Source organism: Caretta caretta, chromosome 9, assembly GCF_965140235.1.
Source record: "Caretta caretta isolate rCarCar2 chromosome 9, rCarCar1.hap1, whole genome shotgun sequence".
In the NCBI taxonomy this organism is placed as follows: domain Eukaryota; kingdom Metazoa; phylum Chordata; order Testudines; family Cheloniidae; genus Caretta; species Caretta caretta.
The window spans coordinates 55614955-55636090 of NC_134214.1; the positions used below are offsets into that span (position 1 = coordinate 55614955).

Genomic DNA, 21136 nt, shown 5'->3' on the forward strand with positions numbered 1-21136 from the left:
TGTACCTTTCAAGAACTTTGATATCCTAAAAAGAAAAGGAGTACTTGTGGCACCTTAGAGACTAACCAATTTATTTGAGCATAAGCTTTCGTGAGCTACAGCTCACTTCATCGGCTGTAGCTCACGAAAGCTTATGCTCAAATAAATTGGTTAGTCTCTAAGGTGCCACAAGTCCTCCTTTTTCTTTTTGCGAATACAGCCTAACACAGCTGCTACTCTGAAACCTTTGATATCCTAGAACATTCTTCCATATGTGGCCTTACTCATGACATCTTCATGTTGTGTTTGCACATGTGATATTTCTTGAATGCTTCAGTTGTCTCTGAGCTTCTTGAGTGTTGTATAGAACTGCAGCTAGCCTATATAACTTAGACCATTCTCTCTCCTTTGCTCTAGGCCCCTGATATGAGCAGTTCTGAAGATTTCCCCAGCTTTGGGGCTCAAGTGGCCCCCAAGACTCTTCCCTGGGGCCCTAAACGATAATGACCTGGAAGCAGAAACATCTCCTCCAGCCAGCTGACCTGACACTAACCTGCCACAAATACTTCCTGTTTGAATTCTGACCTAGCGGCTGGACCACAAGTAAATTGCCCTGCGAGGTCTCCTAATGCTGTGTGGAGTGCTAGAACCCATTCTACTTGTCTGTTGTAACTGGGTTTAGGACCTACTATAAATGGATGGTTCCTTCCCCCCTCCAACTCAGACACAGCTTTTTGTTTGAAGTGTCATAAGTGACTTTCATCTGCTAAGCTTCACAACTGCCAAAGTGGTGACAGTGATCAGATACCTTGAGCATGTCTTGCTAGGCACTCCAGTCTTCATTAGGAGACCTCCTTTACTGTGGCTAGGAATCAACTTCCTGTCTCATGACCTCAGGAAATAAATTTCCTTGACTTTCTAAAAAGCCAAAACGTTTGCCCTTTTTCCTTTGTGTTTATCCCGGGCCTTATTTTACTGTCGTAGAGTGCAATCAGCTTTTCCTTTGAACTGCCAAAAATCCATCTAACAGTGATAGTGGATGTGTGGAGTGAGCTAAAAGTCTAAAGATCAGAAACTGCTTAAAGAACAATACAATAATCTGTAGAAGCAATGACACTGGAAGGGACCAGCAGTAACACAAGGGATCCCCTGGTCAAGTAGAAAAAAGCCTTGAGTGATATATGGCACTGAGCATGTCCATGTGTAGCATTGAGACTCTAGAGTCTCATGCACACTTGATGAGTCTTCCAACATGTGAGAGTAAAAATATGGCTGCTTCCCAGTGTTCCCCCTTCACCCCTAGTTTGTTCTTCCCAACAGCAGCAGAGCTGGTCAGAGCCAGGACATGACAGTATTATGGGGTGCAACAGAATTTGGGTCAGCCCAATTTGCTATGGTAACATGGCCCAGGAGCCAGCTGATGGGAACTGCAATGCTGAAGCTACATAATTTCCCCCTCCCTCTGACAGCATTTAGACACAAGGGGTAGGGAATTTGTCACTATTTACTATTGCCTTCTTTCTACCTCAAAAACCAGTCTGTGGGTGGCCTCCAAGTCTAGAGCATCAGCACTACTGCTAACCTGCTCATCTCACTGTGGAGGCCAGAGCTGAATTATCTGCACCAGGTGCAGGGAGAGTGGAAGAGCATCAATCAGCACATGTAGCTGTTAGAAACACACACATGAAAGTAAGAGCAAGGTTAGGGTAATGCATGCTCTCTTCCCCTACCGTCCCCCCCTCTTTCAGAGCTGTAGGACTCTGAGCCAGAAGGTGAGTTTGGTTTCAAGAGAGGCAGGTTGTATGTCCACTCTGAATACTTCAGAGCAGCTTGACTTTCTGTAGCTCAGAGGCAAAGAGCATCGGGAGAATTAAGGCCCAGGGCTTGCCACGGTATGTGGTAAATCCCATGCTCTGTACTGTAGCATCTTGGCCCCTGAGCTGCTGAACCCTAAGCACTGCCACAGCTTGCTTGAAGGAGGCTTCAAGTGATCTGCTTGCTCAGCCACAGAGAGAAATTGTGTTGGTGGGGTGGGGAAGTAGGATGTCCTCCTTCCGTACCTCCATTTCCTGTCTGTTTTAGCTCCCTAATAATGCTGACTGGGGCAAGGGTCATTACATTGGAAGGCTTGCCCCAGTCCTCTTGCTGTTCCCAATGCTGCACCTGTGTCAAGTGAGGCTTAGAAATGCTGACTTTCTTTTTTTCCCCCCAAACTCCTCTGGAAGAGGACTCTAGCCCAGAAGTCAGATACCAAAATGTCCTGTTGCTCACAGTGAAGTGGAGAATTGCTGTCAACTGAAAAAAGCCAGGTCCCAGGGCTATGCAAAGGCAGTGGTGAATAACTTGACCACTCTTTGGCCCCATGGTAGATGTCTAAAGGGGTGGCTCACCAAACGTGGGTAGTATTCCCTCCTTTCCAGCAAAAGGGGCTCTGAAAAGGGCTAGATAACCCAGATGGGGAAGGGGTACGGGTACATCTTGAGGTCATCAAGCCTGCCAGCCTCTTCCTTCCCCACCCAAAAAAAACAACAAAAAACCCCATCAGTTGCCTAGCTTGGCTTGAGTTAAATTCAGGGTCCCCTATATGCTAGAGGTCATGAAGTGATTGTACCTAGTACTGTCTCCTGCTGCCCCTCAGTCTGTAGCAGATGCTCTGGTATGTGCTCCGTTTCCTTTATTTTCAACGTCTTCCATAGTGTATGTTTCCATGGCAATGATCCCTTGGCCTTAACTTTGGAATTTGGAGACTATATGCAAACATGTAAAAAGGCTCATGAGTATGGATGACACTGGAATTTTATAAATTCTAAAATAAAAACCTGAAACAGCTTGGAGTGTTGTATTTCTCTGCCCATGCTCAAAGAGACTGCTTTTCCATGTACATTAGGGCAGGGGCTAGCATAACCTTTGACAGTTCTTTACGACTTTAAGCTGTCATCTTAAAGCGTCAGTTGTTCCCTGTCTGGATTTACTACCTAATAACTAGGCTGAGTGGTCCTACCGGAGTGCAGGCCCCAGGGAGGAAAAGGTATTAACAAGGCCAGCACTAGTGTAAGTAGGTTCCCTCAAAGCCCCCTCTCCATGCCTACTAGTGTAAAGAACCCCAGCTAGTGGCCAGGCTCTCCCCCTCTCTCTTCTGTAAGGGAATAGAGTGCGTAACTCCAAGCTTCCTCTCTCTAATAACAGGAAGAGGAAGCGAGGCTTGCTCCTGTCTGACAACATGCTGTGGTGGTTAGACTTCCCTTAAGTCCCTGCTGCAGCTGTGTAAGAGCCAGGCCTGGTGAATTGCTGCTTCCTACTTCACTGGAGCAGTGGGCCTTGCTTCATTTCAGCCTGAAGCACTGCTTCTCCTACACACCGACCTCATGCCAGGTGGGGGACATACAGCCCACCTGTCCTCTACCATAGCTCAGAGCAAGAAGGAATTTCTTCAGAGGACATTCTATAAATTATTTCTTCCAACCCCAGTCAGGCAGCTCCAGGCGTCTAACTTTAACCTGCAGGGCTCTAAGGACTTAGCTGGTATTCAAGTATGCCTGTCACTGTACTGTTAATTGGAGTGCTTCATTTTATCCACTCTGAAATTTCACTAAAATAATTCATTCCTCTGCAAGGTTTCTTACACACAGACACCCAGCTCAGGATCAGAGTCAATTTGCGTTCATCTATTCCAAAAGAGAGAGTGCTAGAAATCACGTGCTCCACGGCTGAACTCAGTTTTATTCGCACCCACATGGAAGCAGTCACCATGTGTGTTCTAAAACAGATTCAACAGCAATTCATGGGGATTCTGCTTCAGGATCAAACTGCTGCTGAGGATGAGCTTCAGGACTAGCAGCTAATGTGTGTGTAGATGTCATCATCCGCAGTTGGGTAGGCTCCTGGTTTTCATGCACCCCATCGAGCTCCCAGTCTTTAGGTGCTGTTTGCGTAGTGCTGGAGGTGGCTCTGACTTCCTTTCTCTCAAAGAGGGCCTACCTCAGCAATGGATCAAAAGGAGAAAGGACAATTAGTATCCACAGCATTAGAGAGTTAGAAAGCTATCCTACAGACAGTGACCAAACTGCTTTGTCATCAGTTATGTTTAAGGGAGGAAGGCATGAGTTACGTAACCAATGAAGCCTGGAATTTTAAGACCTAGGGGGCAGAACTGACCGATAAGCCTGTCTAGAAACTACAGCCACAACAAAACTTGGAGAGCAACAGAAATGAGTGAAGAGATTATCAATGACCATGGAGAAAGGTGTTATGAACAGGGAGCCCCCCAGCTGCTTATGAACAGGGAGCCCCCCAGCTGCTAATGAACATCCGAAGACCAAAAGGCATAGGGTGTTACTTTAGTGCATTTCATCTGGACATCTTCCAGGCGTGGGCAGTGGGATGCCCACAGAAACTCAGGACTCCAACGTAAATAAAAAGATTTCAGGGTCTGTTCAAAAGCATCTGACGGTCCAGATGTGGCCCACAGATCATCTACTGACTACCCCGATGTAGAATAAAGACCACTGGCCCTGAGATTTACCTTGTTCTCAGCCAGTGCCTGCTTGGCCAGATAACGTTCATGCTTCACCTTGATCTGCAGTGACTCAGGAATGTCGGGCACCATCAGGTCTATCACACGAGCAATAAAGAAAACCACATGCTGAAAACAAGAGGAAAAGAGCAATGTGTCCAATCAGACAGCTGATTCTTTCCGAAGCAAGACCAGATGAGTAAGGAACAGCATGGAGGTGCCTGACCCATGCAGGGTGGAGTTCTCAGCCAAGCAACAGGAGCACTGCAGGGAACGAGACAGGCACTGAAAGGACTTGAACCAAGAAGTCTCCCCCAGAGAGCACACTCTCTTCAACCCTACAAGGGCAACGTCTATGCTGAGCCGGACAGTACATGCCCTGGGGACAGGTGTAGAAAGAAAGAAAGAAAGAACGAACTTAAAATGAGAAATTGGACAGCAAAGGGAAAAAACCTTGGCCGGAGGAACTGGTTGAGGAAAACGAGAGGGAGATACCTCAAACACTATAATAAAGCCCAGGCGGATTGCTAGTAGGTTCCAATAGGTTAGCGAGTACCTGCCGCTCTCATCCCTGTATGCACGGTACCTGGGGAAGAGAAGATGACATTACACCTAGGAGGGTCACAGCTGGGAAAGAGGAGCCCTCCAGCCCTCTTGATTGCATGTCAACATCCTCAGGGCAACCACTGGTAGTTTCACTCCCCCGACTTTGCCTTCTGTAACTTCCTCCACATATGTAATCACTCTTAAGAATTAATAACTGATGGCATTTATGTGGCCCATGAACCATCAGGGTAAGGCATGACTAATGCTGGCTCTCCAGCAGGGAGTACGTGCCCATTCCTCCAGGACTGGCAAGCAGCAGCAAGGTAAATCAGAGTAGAAGTAGCTCAATTAAAAAACACATTTAAGTTCCTTCAAGACTGATTTACAAGAAGAGCACAAACAGGTGAGCCCCCCGTACACAAAGGAGGACCTGAGTGGCACTCCCCTAGGGAAGCTAATGCTGCACTTCCTAACTCAGGTGTAAACTGGGTGTGTCTATGAAATGGTGTATCTTTTGTCCCCTAATAAATTGAACTAGCCTTTAGGTCTCCCTTCCCTCTCCCACCCCCAGCTGGATGGGGCAGTATGCTCAATAATTGGTGAGAAATACTTTAGCACAGGTCTCACACAGGATTAAGTGGAAACAAAGCATGTGCCTTCCTGAGCCCATCTTTCACTTCCAAACATAGCTGGGGCCCCACAGAGACGACTGTCCTGAAGAGAAAACAAACACTAGGAAAAAATCAGAGGTTGTAATTCAAATGGAGAATGGGAAGGAGCTTTGTCCTGAGGCCCCCCCCAGGCAGCTGAGCTGGGACTCCTACCTGCACGTGACATTGTGCTGCGAGGCAAAGTGCTTTGGAGCATACGCCAGGGTGAAGTTAACATAGCCCTGCAGGTCACTGGCGCGGGTGTACTGATAATACAGACGGGGCAAGAAGTCTGAAGTGAAGGCAATCAGGAAAGCCTGAAACGAGGAAAACACTAGTGCTACAGCCAGGTTCCTACCACATTACAGATGTCCACATACCTGCTTGAGCCTCAGGCTAAACGTTGTTACTCTGAAGCCTTGTGTGACTCTTGAGTTTGCTGGACCGCCTCTCCCAGACACCAACTCCCCACTCAAACTCTGACCCTGCACTTCCTACTGAGGCAAGTCCCCAGTGAAAGTTTGGATTGAGGCTTGCCATCCCTGTAGGGTTTCTGCTCACTAGCAATTATAGCTGCAAGCATTTATTCTTCAAATGCAGACACACCCTTCAATACTGCACAGCTCTCACTGGTCATTGAAAACCAGGCCTGTCATGCTTGGGAATTAAGCCACAGAGATGAGGAGCCTGTCAGAGCAGGCTGTGTCAGGCAACGCTGCTCCAATAGGGGTTACTGAGCCAGAGGCCCGAGCTGCAGCAGCCCTTGAATCTGAGTGTGGTTCTGTCACATACGACAGCTGTGTGTCCAGTTACTATATCATGTCTACAGATTTGCATTTGCCAAGTAGAATTTCAGTAACATTTTCTTTAGTTCTGGCTTTCAGTCCCCTGTCCCCGATACCGACCTGCACAGTGGCTGCCTTCAATCTGTAAACAAGAGACCACGATGCTACATGATTATATTAACCAAGTGTCAGCAACGTGGCTGGCTGCGTCTGAATGCTGGGAGCTGGCTTCTCCCTCTCCCTCACTGCCCAGCACAACTCACGTTACTGATGACAGCTAAGTGGGTGATGACCTCCAGGATATAAAACCAGATGCCAATGCCCTGGGCCCGCTCGGCCACAGGACGACGGTACTCGCAGACAAACTTCTGTGCATCAAGGCGGATCTCCACCCAGTTGTTGAGCAAGGCGAAAAGGGGCGCCAGAGGACAAGCTGCCACAAATATGGTGATGAATCCAAACTGCAGGACTGTTGTGCAGAAGGAAAGAATCATCAGAGCTCACATTCACAGTGGGCAAGGGGAGCAGAGGATGGCTTCTGTGAGCTGTGTTCAGCAGTGATCGTGGCCTTTCTGGTCCCCCTTCCCCTCCCCACCGTCTCTGGTTTCCGAAGGATGAGAACAGGGAGTACCCGGGGAATATGTTGCAATCCAAAGATCTTTGTGGGCCCCTGTTTGTTTCTGGAGATGTACTGTCTCTGCTTTCCATCTGTAATAGGCTGCCAGCATCACCTGACAGACCCTGGTAGGCCACAAGGCACGCTTTACTAGTATAGGGATGCCTGTATTGTGTACCGGCCAGGCACTCCTGGCATGAATGCAGCTAGACCTGGGGGTACCAGGTTAGTGAAACCTCCACCCATGAGCCAAACAAGCTAGACTGGTAAAAGCACTGCTGTGCTGGTATAGCTATGTCTGCGTGGCCTTCTGCTGGCACAGCTCTGTCAGCCATCACCCCTGGGCACCTGGCTGACACACCTGGGCTGGCAGCATCCATAGTGCAGCCATGGCCGAGCAAAGGGTTTGGAGAGCTAGCGCTGACTCACTGCTGTGACTGGCTCCATAAGGAAGCTGAGAGGAGCCTTCAGGCAGAGGAAGCTGGGATGTGGAACAGATTGGGCTGGAGCCCTGGGTAACCAAGCCTGAGATGGAGGCTTCCTGTGGGATATTCTGTATATCAAGCCAGACCCAGCAGGGCTGTTTGGCCAGGGTGAGACGGGGCAATAGAACCTGCTGTACAACCCAATTTCTGCTGGGGAAAGAGGAGAAATTCTCTGCCTGGACTGCAATTTCCCTTCCAGGAGGCAGAGTTGTGTCTCTGGAGTCAGTTTCACAAGGCTACTACCTCTAATGGAGGGTTTCCTTAGACCTTTGACTGCAATCCCAGAGCTCAGAATATTCAACACCAAGACTAGGCAGTTGAGTTCACTCTTTCTCTAGGGCTTCACTCAAGTGAACGTGCTAGAGAAAGTGCTGCTTCCCAAACCATCACCACTAGCGGGCACCAGAGGGCACATCAGCGGGATAAGTGATTGACGCACACGCCATCAACGCTATTGACTGCAAAAGTTTCCTCCCTTGAGGAAGTCTCTGACCTCCAGCCTCTTCTGGTGCGGTCAGTGATCAAGTGACCCTACCTGGCCAGGACACTTTGCTAGTGGTCTCCCAAGGTGGCAGACTCGGCCTTTGGTCCCTACCCATTTCCAGGTACTCGTCAAACAGCCCCTCACAGACCAGGAGCTCGTAGTTGCTCTCCCAGGGTGCCTGCTGCACCAGGCCCAATTGGTCCACCTTGCTTTTCCTCTTTTGGGAGTGAAGCTTGTACTTTTGCCACCAGCCTTTCAGCTTCCTGGGGGAGCAGAGAAAGAAGCGGTCACGGGAAGGGCATTCCTGGCCTGGTTTGCTTCCCGCAATGCCTCCTCTGCAGGAGCTCATGCCGGAGAATCCGTGGGCAGACAGAGTTTGCGGGCAGGAGGCAGGGCAGTGGCAGTGAGAAGCCAGAGGCTCCATAGTGCACACGGCTAATTTGCCATGAGACCTGTTGCAAAGCAACTTTTTTCTGCTTTGACTTGTCCATGTCAGCTGTGGGTCCCCCATCCTCAGTGACCATCTGTCACCCCAAAGCCTACCAGCAGTCACAACCTGTGACTTTCCCCTCTTCCTTCACTAGTGGGAGGAGAGGGCTGTGGTGACAGGCCCTGGCACATCTGGGCACTGGCCCTGTCTGAGCTGGGGCCCATAGTTCAAACCATAGCCGTCAGACCACTTGGGATAGGTGATGCAGCCACCTGCCAAGCACAAGCCAAGCAGATGGGGGCCACACACACAGGTGCCTTCACACTGACTGAGCCCTCCCCTCGTTCCGAATCTATCACAGTGCCCCTGCATGGAGACATCCCCACCTGCTGCCCCATAGATCCTTGTTATAGAGCTTGGGCAGCAGCTCCCTTTGATGCAATGGTCTGCCAGAAGTCAAACCAACTCTCCCCTCCCCCTCCCCCTCCCCGATAGCGCACTCAGTGCTTACGGGATGACGATTTCTTGCACATTGTTAATGACTTGCTTTCCCACCATGATGACCAGCAGCTCCTGGGCGAGTTCAATGAGACAGCCGCCAGCCCCGCACTGGGTGGGAAGGACAGAGGCACATCAGCTTCGCTGCACGTTCCCCTCAAACTCAGAAGAATGGGGCGGGGGTGGGGGGGTCCTCTAGGTTCCACCTCCCACAGGAAAGGCTACTCCTGAGCCACACACGCTGCCCTAACACGCCCAGCACCATCGCCGCATCCTGGAGTCAGTGGAGCCTGGGGAGGAGGCAGCCTGCAGCACCAAGCCCCCGGCTGCCATTCCCAACCCTCAGGGTAGCCCCAGGGGCTGACTTCTGGGAAGGGTGGGCCAGGAATGAGGGGCCCCAGTTGCTGCCACTAGTCTTTGAGCAGATGGGCAGCGGGGGGCCCCTGAGGTGGCTGGGGCAGGGGTGGAGTCTGACCACCCCCACTTCTCTTTGGTCCTGGGGGGATGGGCAGCCAGAGACAAGGATTCCCCAGGCATGCCACTGCTCCTCTCTGTGCTATGCCCACATCCTGCCTGGGCCCTCCGCACTCTCAGAGGAGTCTGTGTGTGGTTCCTATCAAAGGCCTCGGAGGCAGCGAGCAAGCTTGAGGTGGGGGGGAGCACGGGGCAGGCCGGGAGCCCACTACACTGGCACTGAAGCTGGCCATGGCCTCCCTCCTCCTCTGGCCAGGGCTGTCCTGAGAGCTGTGGAGCCTTTCCCTGTGCACAGAGCCGGGCAGCGGCTGGGGCGTTTCCTGCCACCCCAGCAAAGGGTCCCCATTCTGTTTGGCAGGTTACCTCACACAGTCCCTCACCTGAGACTCCCACCTCCTTTTAACCCCGTGCTCTGGTGTCCCTAAACGTCCGACTGCCAGACACTGCTACTGGATGACGGGGGATGGACACTCGCTAATTGCCCTGTTCTGTTCACTCCCTCTGAAGCACCTGGCACTGGCCAGTGTCAGGCCCTAGACCAGAGGGACCATTGGTCTGACCCAGCATGGCCCTTCCTGTGTTCTCAACCTTTAATAGCGGATACTCACATCTTCGTTGCGAATCCCAAGCAAGGTCTTGTAGTTTCCTGGATAGCCTACAAATCTGGGAAATCCAGGATGGCAAGAGATAGCAATAAATCCACAGCTGAACCCCTTGCTCCCTCTCCCATCAATCTCTTATACCTCCTGAGGCTACTCGGGATGTGGTGCTGTCGTGCACCGTGCCCTGCTCCCACACCCCAGTCACCCTTGTCCATTGGGAGGCTGAGGATGCTGCTCAGCCAGTCCTGCTGTATTGAATGGGACAAGGTCAGATCTACTTCATCATCATCTCCCTCTGCCCACATCTGAAGCCAGCGCTGATGATACCTTGTGGATGTGCACAGAGGCCAGCCCAGCCTGCCAGGAACATCCCGCGATGGAAGCATGTATATCAGAAATTTCTCCCTCACCCAGTGCCCTGTTCTTCCCAACAGAGGGGAAAGGAGGGACACAGTGCAAGGGTGCCTGACTGACTGAAAGGAGATCAAAGGGCACCCGCGGACCTGCCCCTCATGTTAATTTCATCTTGTCCACATGTGAGAGGTATTTGAAGCAAAACATTGCTGGCTGCAGTTACCCCCAACACTCTCCTGCTTACCCCTCTGCTTCAGATCCCCTGTTTCTATCAGTTCTGGGGAGCAGCATGGTCCTGGATCAGGCCCGAGCTGGGACTCCAGCCCTGCATGCCACCCCCAGCTTTGTCACTGCCATGCTGGGAGATCTGGGCAGGTCATGTCACTCGCCTGTGCCTGTTCCCTCTCCCACCCACTGTCTGTTTCAGTTTTATGCTCCTCAGGTCTGGGTCTCACTGCACGTGCAGCACTCAGCAACACAATGGGGCCATGATCTTAGCGGGGGGGTCTTTATATAAAATAGTGGCGGTTGGGGCCTTGCAACAGGGTCTGCCAGCTGCTGATTCAGCAGACCTTCCCCATGCAACACAGCGAGAGTCTGTCTTCCTTTCAGAATCCAAGCTCTGCACACAAGCACCCTCATCACCACCAGGGAGCAGAAGTCCCGAGTAGCCCAAGAAGTCTCAGCTCTACGCTTTGGAGGGGCTTCCCCACGGGCATGTACTTCCCAAACTGAGCTGCCCTGTTCCCACAGAGACCCCTCTGATACAGGACCCCCAGCCCCTCAACAGTCTGAACAACTGGCTGTGTGTGCCATGGGATCATACACTGAAAAGGCCATGTTTCAGAGTAGCAGCCGTGTATAGCTCACCTTAACTGATCGCTCTCGTTATAGTGTGTATGATAGCACCCATTGTTTCATGTTCTCTGTGTATATCTATCTATATCTATTTTCCTACTGTATTTCCCACTGCATGCATCCGATGAAGTAGATTTTAGCCCATGAAAGCTTATGCTCAAATAAATGTGTTAGTCTCTAAGGTGCCACAAGTACTCCTGTTCTTTTTGGAAAAGCCATATAGCTCTCTGACATGCTCACTGCATGCCTGGATGGATACAGGGCTGTTTTAGAGCTACACAGGCACAAAGGGGATTTCTAGTTGCTCCTTCCCACATTAGAATAGTGCCGGGAACCCCCACGTTCCCTCGCATGCCGCTCATTGCCTTTAGATGGCAGCAGTGCTGCAGTTTCCCTGTCTCTCTTGCAGTGGTTCTCAAATTTTTCTTTTCCCCACATACCACTTGAAAATTGCTGAGGGTCTTGATGGACCATTTAATGATCTTTCCAAATGTTGTTTGTACCATTAGCTAACTATTGTAAAGCGCTTTAGATAAAAGTGCTATGTTAAAAAAACAATAATAATTAACTTTTGTTCTACAAATAAAAGCAAACAACTAATATCAGTAGTCTTACCTTTCTAATGTGAAGAATGTGCCCTCTCTCTCCCACCATGGCAGCCCTGGAGCTGGGACTGGGAAGGGGTCTCTACCCCACCACAGAGCTGAGGCTGGGAAGGAGGAGGGGTCTCTCCCTGGCAGCCGCAGCCCTGGAGCTGGGAAAAGTTGCCTTTTTCTCTGGCTGCCGCAGCCCTGCATGTCCCAAATTCCCCCCAACCCTTCTCTTCTCACCCCACTGCCTGCTCCTACCTACCCCCATTCCCCCCAAGGCCACCACCTCACCTTACATGTGTGTCTTCTCCAGGGTCCAAGCACCTAATTAGTGGAGCCATGCCTGCGCAGCTCCACTAATTAGGTGGGTGGTCCTTTATTCTCTCTTGTGCAGCCGCACACCAGAGGGAACTATCCATAGACCCCCACTTGAATGGAGCTCATGGATCACTGATGGTCCGCGGACCACAGTTTGAGAACCACTGCTCTAGGGCTATCCACTGGAACTGCACATCACCAGGTCCCAAAGCTGCTTACCTCTGGGTCAGCCGCAGGAACTCCAGCCACCAGCTGAGATGGGATTACATTTGGAGGAGGGGGCCAGAGCTGGGGGATGGGTGGGGGAGGTGAGAGCTGCCCTCCCCTGGAGATGCTTTACCTGCCCTTGAAGAACGCAATGTAGATGGGAGAAGAGTAGAAATTGACAAACTGGAAGACAAACACTTTGAAGGTGAAAGCATCTTCGTACTTCGTCTGAGTCCGGTGCATCTCTGTGGCAGAGCAACACACACAGACAGCATCAGCTCTGCCCTGCGGCACCATTCAAGGAGACTACCAGCACTTACTCCTGTCACCCAGTAACCATGGCAACAGCATCCGTAACAGAAGAAGCTGGACGACTGTGTGTTGTTTAGGAGGCTTTTTTGTTTGATCTTTAAGATGTCTGTATTTTTAAAACTCCCAACAACTGCATGGTCACCTAGGATTTCACAGGTGTTATATTACATGGTATGACCATGCAGAACGTCATGGCGACAGCCAGGATAGAACCCAGTTCCCCTTATGCACAAGCCCACAGCCCTGCTTCTTGACCCTATGGAGAATCTCAATTAGCAGTTAGCAGTAAAGGGCCTATGACACACACTTGTACAGTTCTGATTCTGTTCAGCAGAGGGCAATAATGTTGTACTGTACATATAAACTAGCTACTAGCAAATTCATTAAAATTATTTTTCTTTTTAAAAAGGCTAATAAAGATCTTATCCTTTAATATTATTTCTAGAGCTGGTCAAAAAAATTGGTATATATTTCTGCAAAAAAATTAACAAAAACATTTTCATTCCATGCAAGTTAGAAATTTTTGGCAGAAAATATACAGCAACTGTCACTAAATTTCGGTTTATTGATTAAATGAAAACCCAAGCTAAAAAAAAAAAAAGAAAATTTCAATCAAAATGAAAATGTTAATCAAAAAGATTGTTAAAACAATTCAGCCCTCTTTAATTATTTCCAGCATCCCTCTACACACACAATGCTTTCCCCAGGCATCCACCAGCATTAGCCCTGGACCCGCAGAAAGCCATTGGACACCTGACTGCAGGACTCCTGCATTGCAACTTTTGATGTTTTGCCGTATGAGACAAATTCCTTCCTTGTGTCACACTATCTAGCTTGCAGGACCTAAGACAGCGCCCAGGAAAACTGCGAAAGGTGGCAACCTTGTGACGCTACACCAAACACCTGCACTCATTCCCTGCCTTGGTACCTCTCTACTTTGATCTGAGCCCTTCCACCTTTCTCAGTTCCTGATCTGTCGGGATCCTTGTCTTTCCGCCTTTTCCCTTCTGCACCTAAATCCAAGTTCTTTTAGCAGCCCCTGCTTAATTGCGTAAGAATCCAGCTGAAGACAATGGATCAGATTCTCCCCTCCTGTGTGAGTGGGTGTGACTCCCTCTCAAATCGGATGGCAGTGTTTCACACTCACTTTGTGCAGGTGAATGTGACTGCAATGTACAAGTAGCAAAGGAATGGGGAGCCAGGTTTGTCAGGAACTGTCCCAGGGAACCACAGTTGAAGTCTGTGCAATTTCCCTTCCACCACTTACCCCACTTGGTAAGGAAATGGGCCAGTGCAATGTAAATTTTAGAAAGGATGAGGATGAAGATTAGATTCACCACTGAGCCTGTGAGGCTGGCAATACGAGACGCCTAGAAAAGAGGAGAGCAGAGGGAATGAACCAGAACATCCCACAGGGCTTGCGCAAGCCCATAAAACCCCAGGGCAGAGCTGGCTGCATCTACCTCTTACCGATGCCACAAAGAGGAAGTTCCCGGATCTTGACACAAGGATGCTGATGATCGCCCGGTACAGGATAATGGAGATCAGGAACATCACAACCACAGCAATCTGCAAACACAACCCAGTGGCCATCAACTTGCCATCAGGAACTAGTGTGTTTAGGGGAGCTGGGCTTGCTCTGATCTCTGGGGGCACTGGCAGCTATGGGAGAGTCATGCAGGCAGTAAGAGACAATCAGCATGCAGAGAGGATGCAGTCATGCCAGGAGCTGCAGACCCCATGGAAGACCTTCAAAGCCAGGCACAGGGCAGGGGCCTACAGTGCCCTTACCATCATGATGATGATCATCAGTCCAGCCATGACCCGTTTTACGCGGTTCCGCTTGGGAAAATATGGCTCCTCTGCTCCAGTAATTGGGTTCTCCATTGTCATGGGAGCCATGGCAGTGAACTGGGGTCGCGGCCGCTCCTAGGACAGTGGGAAAAGGCATTGCCTTGATTTGGCTTTGTACGGCCTTGGGAGTTCAGCTGTGTGACAGAGGGTCAGGCCTGTACCTCAATGTCCTCGAAGTCGGAACAGTCCCACCGGTGTGCCAGGGTGGCGTTCATCCGCTTCCAGTACTCCAGGAATGTCACCGCCCACAGGGACATGAAAATGCTGAAGAAGATGGTCCCACCGTGGTCGAAGAGGCGACCTGCCTATGGAGCAAAGCAGGGAGAGTGAAAGAAATGCTCAGGGAACCTGCAGGAGGAAAGGGCTGCTAGGTTGGATCCTGAGAGCAGCAGAGTGCTAACTTACTGGGTGTGTGAAGGGGGTGAGGGCAGGAGAGAGAGAATGAGTTTCTCTCTGGGACAGACAGGTTCCCCAGGGGAAGCATAGGGGTTTCGGTAAGAGAAAGCAGCACTGGAACCGATCTACAAGAATCAGAGTGCTGGACCAGTCTGAGTCCTTGGACCCACACCGGAGCGCTCCTGAGGCAGCAGGGAGTCACTGATCAGTGGCAACACAGTGCACAGCTGATTTGCCCACCTGTCGCCAGTACCAGACCCAGGCTGCTCCGAAATGCAAGTCATGGTGTGCAGGAACAGAGGCATAGGGACAGGGCAGACAGGGATTGGGATTCCTGTGTATCTGATCAACCAGAGCTGCCTGTGCTGTGCTGAGAAGGTGACAGTAGGGTGTGGCTTTGGGATGTGCTGGGAGCAGTTCACAGCTTGGGGCCCTTTACAGGCTTCATCCCCAGGCTCAGAGCAGGACCCCTCCCACTCTGAGCATTCATCTCTCCCTGCACAGGGAGGGGGCCTCAGCTCCAGACAGGCACAAAGGGAGAGAGTCTTTCCTTATTCTCTCTGGATTTGCTTGAATCTCCCTGGAAAGAGGTTGGAGCCACACGGAGAGGTCACCCTCGCTGTCTGAGGAACCTTACCTCAGCGCTATCAAACGCTCCTGCTGGCAAGAGAAAGAGCGTTGGGCCAGATCCCCAGGTGGTGTAAATCAGCCCTAGCTCCACTGGAGCCAATGGGCCAGATCCCCACCTGGTGCAAGTCTGGACCAAAACTGAAGTCAATGGAGCCGTGCCAATTTACATCAGCTGGGGGGACTGGTCCATTATGTAGTTTACAGAGGGAGGAGCCAATCAGATTAGCCCAACAACCATAATCCCTTAAGCGTAGGATCTTGCGACTACCCAGCACAGCAGAGGCTTCCTGTGCAGAGCAGATCTACGTCCTGAGGCAAGAAATGTCCATGCGGTAGTGTGAATCTGCATAGCCAGTTCAAGCTTCACAAAGCCTCTTCCGTGCTCTGCAGTGCTTTCCACACACACTGGAGCAGCACCTGAGGAGGAGCTGTCCCTGAGATCTGTCTCTGCTGCTCCACTCCTTGTGCAAGCAGCAAAGTGAAACAGACCCTTTTCTCATCTCTGCAGCATGACCTGCTCCAGCACCAGAAAGGAGAGACCTTGTACACACAGGGAGAGGAGATGTGGGAGGGAATCAGACAGGGAATGCAGGGGAGGGATAGCATAGAATCATAGAATAGAATCATAGAATATCATGGTTGGAAGGGACCTCAGGAGGTCATCTAGTCCAACCCTCTGCTCAAAGCAGGACCAATCCCCAATTAAATCGTCCCAGCCAGGGCTTTGTCAAGCCTGACCTTAAACTTCTAAGGAAGGAGATTCTACCACCTCCCTAGGTAACGCATTCCAGTGTTTCACCACCCTCCTAATGAAAAAGTTTTTCTCAATATCCAACCTAAACCTCCCCCACTGCAACTTGAGACCATTACTCCTTGTCCTGTCCTCTTCTACCACTGAGAATAGTCTAGAACCATCCTCTCTGGAACCACCTCTCAGGTAGTTGAAAGCAGCTATCAAATCCCCCCTCATTCTTCTCTTCTGCAGGCTAAACAATCCCAGCTCCCTCAGCCTCTCCTCATAAGTCATGTGCTCCAGCCCCCTAATTATTTTTGTTGCCCTTCGCTGGACTCTCTCCAATTTCTCCACATCTTTCTTGTAGTGTGGGGCCCAAAACTGGACACAGTACTCCAGATGAGGCCTCACCAATGTCGAATAGAGGGGGACGATCACGTCCCTCGATCTGCTCGCTATGCCCCTACTTATACATCCCAAAATGCCATTGGCCTTCTTGGCAACAAGGGCACACTGCTGACTCATATCCAGCTTCTCGTCCACTGTCACCCCTAGGTCCTTTTCCGCAGAACTGCTGCCTAGCCATTCGGTCCCTAGTCTGTAGCTGTGCATTGGGTTCTTCCGTCCTAAGTGCAGGACCCTGCACTTATCCATATTGAACCTCATCAGATTTCTTTTGGCCCAATCCTCCAATTTGTCTAGGTCCCTCTGTATCCTATCCCTGCCCTCCAGCGTATCTACCACTCCTCCCAGTTTAGTATCATCCGCAAATTTTCTGAGAGTGCAATCCACACCATCCTGCAGATCATTTATGAAGATATTGAACAAAACCGGCCCCAGGACCGACCCCTGGGGCACTCCACTTGACACCGGCTGCCAACTAGACATGGAGCCATTGATCACTACCCATTGAGCCCGACAATCTAGCCAACTTTCTACCCACCTTACAGTGCATTCATCCAGCCCATACTTCTTTTACTTGCTGACAAGAATACTGTGGGAGACCGTGTCAAAAGCTTTGCTAAAGTCAAGAAACAATACATCCACTGCTTTCCCTTCATCCACAGAACCAGTAATCTCATCATAGAAGGCAATTAGATTAGTCAAGCATGACTTGCCCTTGGTGAATCCATGCTGACTGTTCCTGATCACTTTCCTCTCATGTAAGTGCTTCAGGATTGATTCTTTGAGGACCTGCTCCATGATTTTTCCGGGAACTGAGGTGAGACTGACTGGCCTGTAGTTCCCAGGATCCTCCTTCCTCCCTTTTTTAAAGATTGGCACTACATTAGCCTTTTTCCAGTCATCCGGGACTTACCCCGTTAGCCACGAGTTTTCAAAGATAATGGCTAATGGCTCTGCAATCACAGCCACCAATTCCTTTAGCAGGGGGAAGCCAAGGAAGAGGCAGCGGACCTGGGGAGGAACAGACCAGGGAGGGGATGCAAGGGAGAAGAGAAGGTGAAAGGGGGAGGAGGAGCTGGAGAGGGATGGTTTGGGGATGTGGGATGCCAGCGAATGTGCACGGCTGGGAGGAGGGAGACTAGAAAGAGGGGAAAGGGTCCAACACTGCTGATGGGAGGGGGTGAGAAGTCCTGGGGGAGGTGAGTCCTGGTGCTCTCTCCTCTCACACAGAAGCATGCCCCCTGAGGTGTCTCCTCTAGTGTCATTAAGAAGAAAAGGCAGAGAGCAAATCCCAGGGCATTGTGCTTGTGCAAACAGCCTGGTTATCGCCCCTCCCAGTGCATAAACACAGCACCTCCCAGCTCAGCCAGGCCCTGGCGCAGGAGTGAGAGCTGTGCACACCTGGGCACTCTAGCAAGCACCATCTACAGGGCAGACTGCAGGATATTCTCTCTTCCTGGCCCTCCCCTCTGGAAATTAACCACTGGGAGCCACAAACCTCACCTTGAACATACTGCAGATGCTGGAGAGCTGCCAGTGTGGGCACTCCTTGCACAGCGGGCACATCTGGTACTGATCCTCACTGTCACAGATCTCCTGCCTAGGGTAGCGGGGAGGCAGACAAAGAAAGAAATCAGGATCATGGTACATTCTTTGCTGAAGGCCACCCTTTCACACCTCTTGAGGCCTCATTCTTTCCAGTGATGAGGGACTAGCCAGGATGCCATGAGAGCCCATAAACACTGCTCCTTAAACCAGCCAGAGGGTTCTGGGGGAGCAAAGCTGCTGAGCACTTTTCTCCTGCAGGTCCCCAGGTGAGAGTGCGGCACTCAGGATCAAAGCTGGGATGTTCACATGGCAGCATAGAGCACGGGCCCTTTTCTGCCCCTCCTTGGCCTGGACAGAAACACCTCATGGAGCTTCCCCCCAACAGTTTCCACTAGTTAGAGTTTAGCCATTGCCCTGCCATGTTGGAACCTGGGCCAGACAGCAAACCCATGGTGCTGGGAGGAGCGGGTGGCCACATGCTGTGAAGACCAGGGTGACACTTCCCTGTAGGGTGTTAAGGGGACTTTGACCCCCTCGAAGTTGGGTTGTTCACCAGGAGTTTTGCTCAGAAGCCTGTGAGAAGCCAGGTTTGCTTGACAGTGAGCATGCTAGTTGAGGGTGCTGTGGCCTAGTGGACTGACCTCAGGGGAGGCAGCCAGGAATTGCTGACTTCCGGCCACCCTGGGGCTTCCCCCACATCCTCCAGGCTGCAGACAGCCAGTGGGAAAGGGAAGGAGAAGGTAGGGACAGAAAGGGGAGAAAGGCTGGCACTTACGCAGGTATGTCACTCAGCATCAGAAATATGCCTGCGATGAAAACCAGTGACCCCACAACTGCAGCAGGCAAGAGCCAACCAGTGTAGAAACCTAAAGAGAGGGAGGAGAGAAGGCCAGCCCCTCAGAGTGGGAGTCTCATTGCAAACACAGGACCTGTAGCCAACCTGCACCCTCATTGCAGCAGAAGAGCCCAATTCAGAGCCCCACATTCCAAGTGAAACCAACTGCGGAGCGAGGCATTGCATCCCAGCAGCTGAAGGAGAGTCCCCTGCCAGCCATTGTAAAGGAGGGTTCCTACCATGTTCTGCACCACATGTTCCCAGAGGTCATTTGCGGTCATCATCCTATCTACATGCGGATGAAAGGGGAGGTTAAGGGTTATCCCACCCTGGCATTGACTTCAAGAGCCTCCTGCTGGCTGTGTTGTCACCCTGAGACGTGACCTCCAGAGAGGCTGGGTTTGATAAGGGCCACAGGGCAGGACTTTCAAAGCCATTCAGTGCTGGCTCAGTTCTGCTCCCACGGAGCAGAGCTTACCCAGTGCCGAGTGGCAGTGGGAACCCCACCTTTGTGTTTAACGCACAGGGACAATGATCCATGTTAATCAAGTCTGGAGGCAGGGTGGAGTCTGTTATGCTAGCCAGCGATTACGTTCTTTGGCCATACGCCCAGCACCCCAAGAGGCCCAGATTCCCTTTCTTGGCAGGAGAGGATGGACTACACTCTCCTTTTCTCATGTTGTGAGCGCCATGTTTCTGGCTGAGAATGGCTGAAACCCTTGATCTGGTTCAGGTGTTATCACCATGGCCTCTAAATGCCAACTAGCTGCATGTAGCGCACACACAAACGAAGGATGCCTCAACTTTTTTTCTCCCCCTTCTAGACCTATTTTTAATTAATTTTGTCTATTTCTCTCTCCTTTTTCTTCTTGTATTCCTTCCCTCCCTTCCTATTGCACCTTCTCCCTCCTCTCCTCAGTGACAAAACATAAGAACGGCCTTACTGGGTCAGACCAAAGGTCCATCCAGCCCAGTATCCTGTCTACTGACAGGGGCCAATGCCAGGTGCCCCAGAGGAAGCGAACCTAACAGATAATGATCAAGTGATCTCTCTCCTGCCATCCATCTCCATCCTCTGACAAACAGAGGCTAGGGACACCATTCCTTGCCCATCCTGGCTAATAGCCATTAATGAACTTAACCTCCATGAATTTATCCAGTTCTCTTTTAAACCCTGTTATAGTCCTAGCCTTCACAACCTAAACAGTTATGTAAATATACACAGAGAAACTGGAGACCAGTTCATATTGCAAATATACAGGATCCTAAAGCTAAGGTTATCTGTTTGGCTTGGCATTCCCCTCTAGCTCTCTCCTAAACTGACAGATTGTGTTTGCAACAGAATGGGATACTTTATTAAATATTCTGATTGCAAAACATGAATTGTGCATTTGCAATAACAGCCTCCGATTTTTAAATGATAAATTAAGAGAAGGGGGGGAAATTTTCAACCTCCCTCTCCCCTCCCAATAACAGCCAAAAAAAATCATTACATTTTATGGCTATCTAGAGTAAACCAAAGTAACATTAACGTAACGACAGGCAGTGGAAATGGATGGTGTTCCTGGGGGAAACCTCAGAGAAAAGCGGGGGCTTGCATGTAGATCTAGGCTCCAGCTACGAGCTCCTCTGATCAGGAGTGCCACCGCTGGGATCCCATCATGGAGAACATCTGTCCCATCTTCTCTTGATGGGCTGTGGTCAAGAGATGAGTGTCCTGGTCTATGGAGGGTTTTGTAGATTAGGACTAGGACTTGAAACTCAGCCCCACCACAGACAGGGACCAGCAAAGCATCCATTGCTCCTGCTTGATCAGCCACGTCCATTTCATAGACTCTTTCATAGAATATCAGAGTTGGAAGGGACCTCAGGAGATCTAGTCCAACCCCCTGCTCAAAGCAGGACCAATCCCCAGTTTTTGCCCCAGATCCCTGAATGGCCCCCTCAAGGATTGAACTCACAACCCTGGGTTTTGCAGGCCAATGCTCAAACCGCTGAGCTAACCCTTCTCCATCAAATGCATCCCACAGCTTG

The 21136-nt window shown here is 50.6% G+C and overlaps 2 protein-coding genes across 4 annotated transcripts in view; one reads left to right on the forward strand and one right to left on the reverse strand.

Annotated features, from left to right (window-relative positions):
* The window catches only part of HDLBP (high density lipoprotein binding protein), a 91467-nt gene extending 88659 nt beyond the window's left edge, over window positions 1-2808 (forward strand). For all 3 annotated transcript variants that reach the window (XM_048863694.2, XM_075132318.1, XM_075132317.1), the window contains one exon: window positions 397-2808. In XM_048863694.2, the coding sequence (XP_048719651.1) occupies window positions 397-483 (87 nt within the window). In that variant the 3' untranslated portion in view covers window positions 484-2808. The remainder of the gene's footprint in view (window positions 1-396) is intronic.
* An 871-nt stretch (window positions 2809-3679) lies between these two features.
* ANO7 (anoctamin 7) overlaps window positions 3680-21136 on the reverse strand; it is a 29426-nt gene continuing 11969 nt past the window's right edge. The window contains exons 9-23 of the mRNA XM_048863697.2: window positions 19043-19133; window positions 18223-18319; window positions 14717-14860; window positions 14493-14630; window positions 14172-14270; window positions 13969-14071; window positions 12523-12634; window positions 10069-10123; window positions 9000-9097; window positions 8170-8321; window positions 6737-6942; window positions 5863-6005; window positions 4988-5078; window positions 4502-4621; window positions 3680-3953 (exon numbers count right to left, since the gene is read on the reverse strand). Coding sequence (XP_048719654.2) covers window positions 3759-3953; window positions 4502-4621; window positions 4988-5078; window positions 5863-6005; window positions 6737-6942; window positions 8170-8321; window positions 9000-9097; window positions 10069-10123; window positions 12523-12634; window positions 13969-14071; window positions 14172-14270; window positions 14493-14630; window positions 14717-14860; window positions 18223-18319; window positions 19043-19133 — 1844 coding nt within the window. The 3' untranslated portion in view covers window positions 3680-3758. The remainder of the gene's footprint in view (window positions 3954-4501; window positions 4622-4987; window positions 5079-5862; window positions 6006-6736; window positions 6943-8169; window positions 8322-8999; window positions 9098-10068; window positions 10124-12522; window positions 12635-13968; window positions 14072-14171; window positions 14271-14492; window positions 14631-14716; window positions 14861-18222; window positions 18320-19042; window positions 19134-21136) is intronic.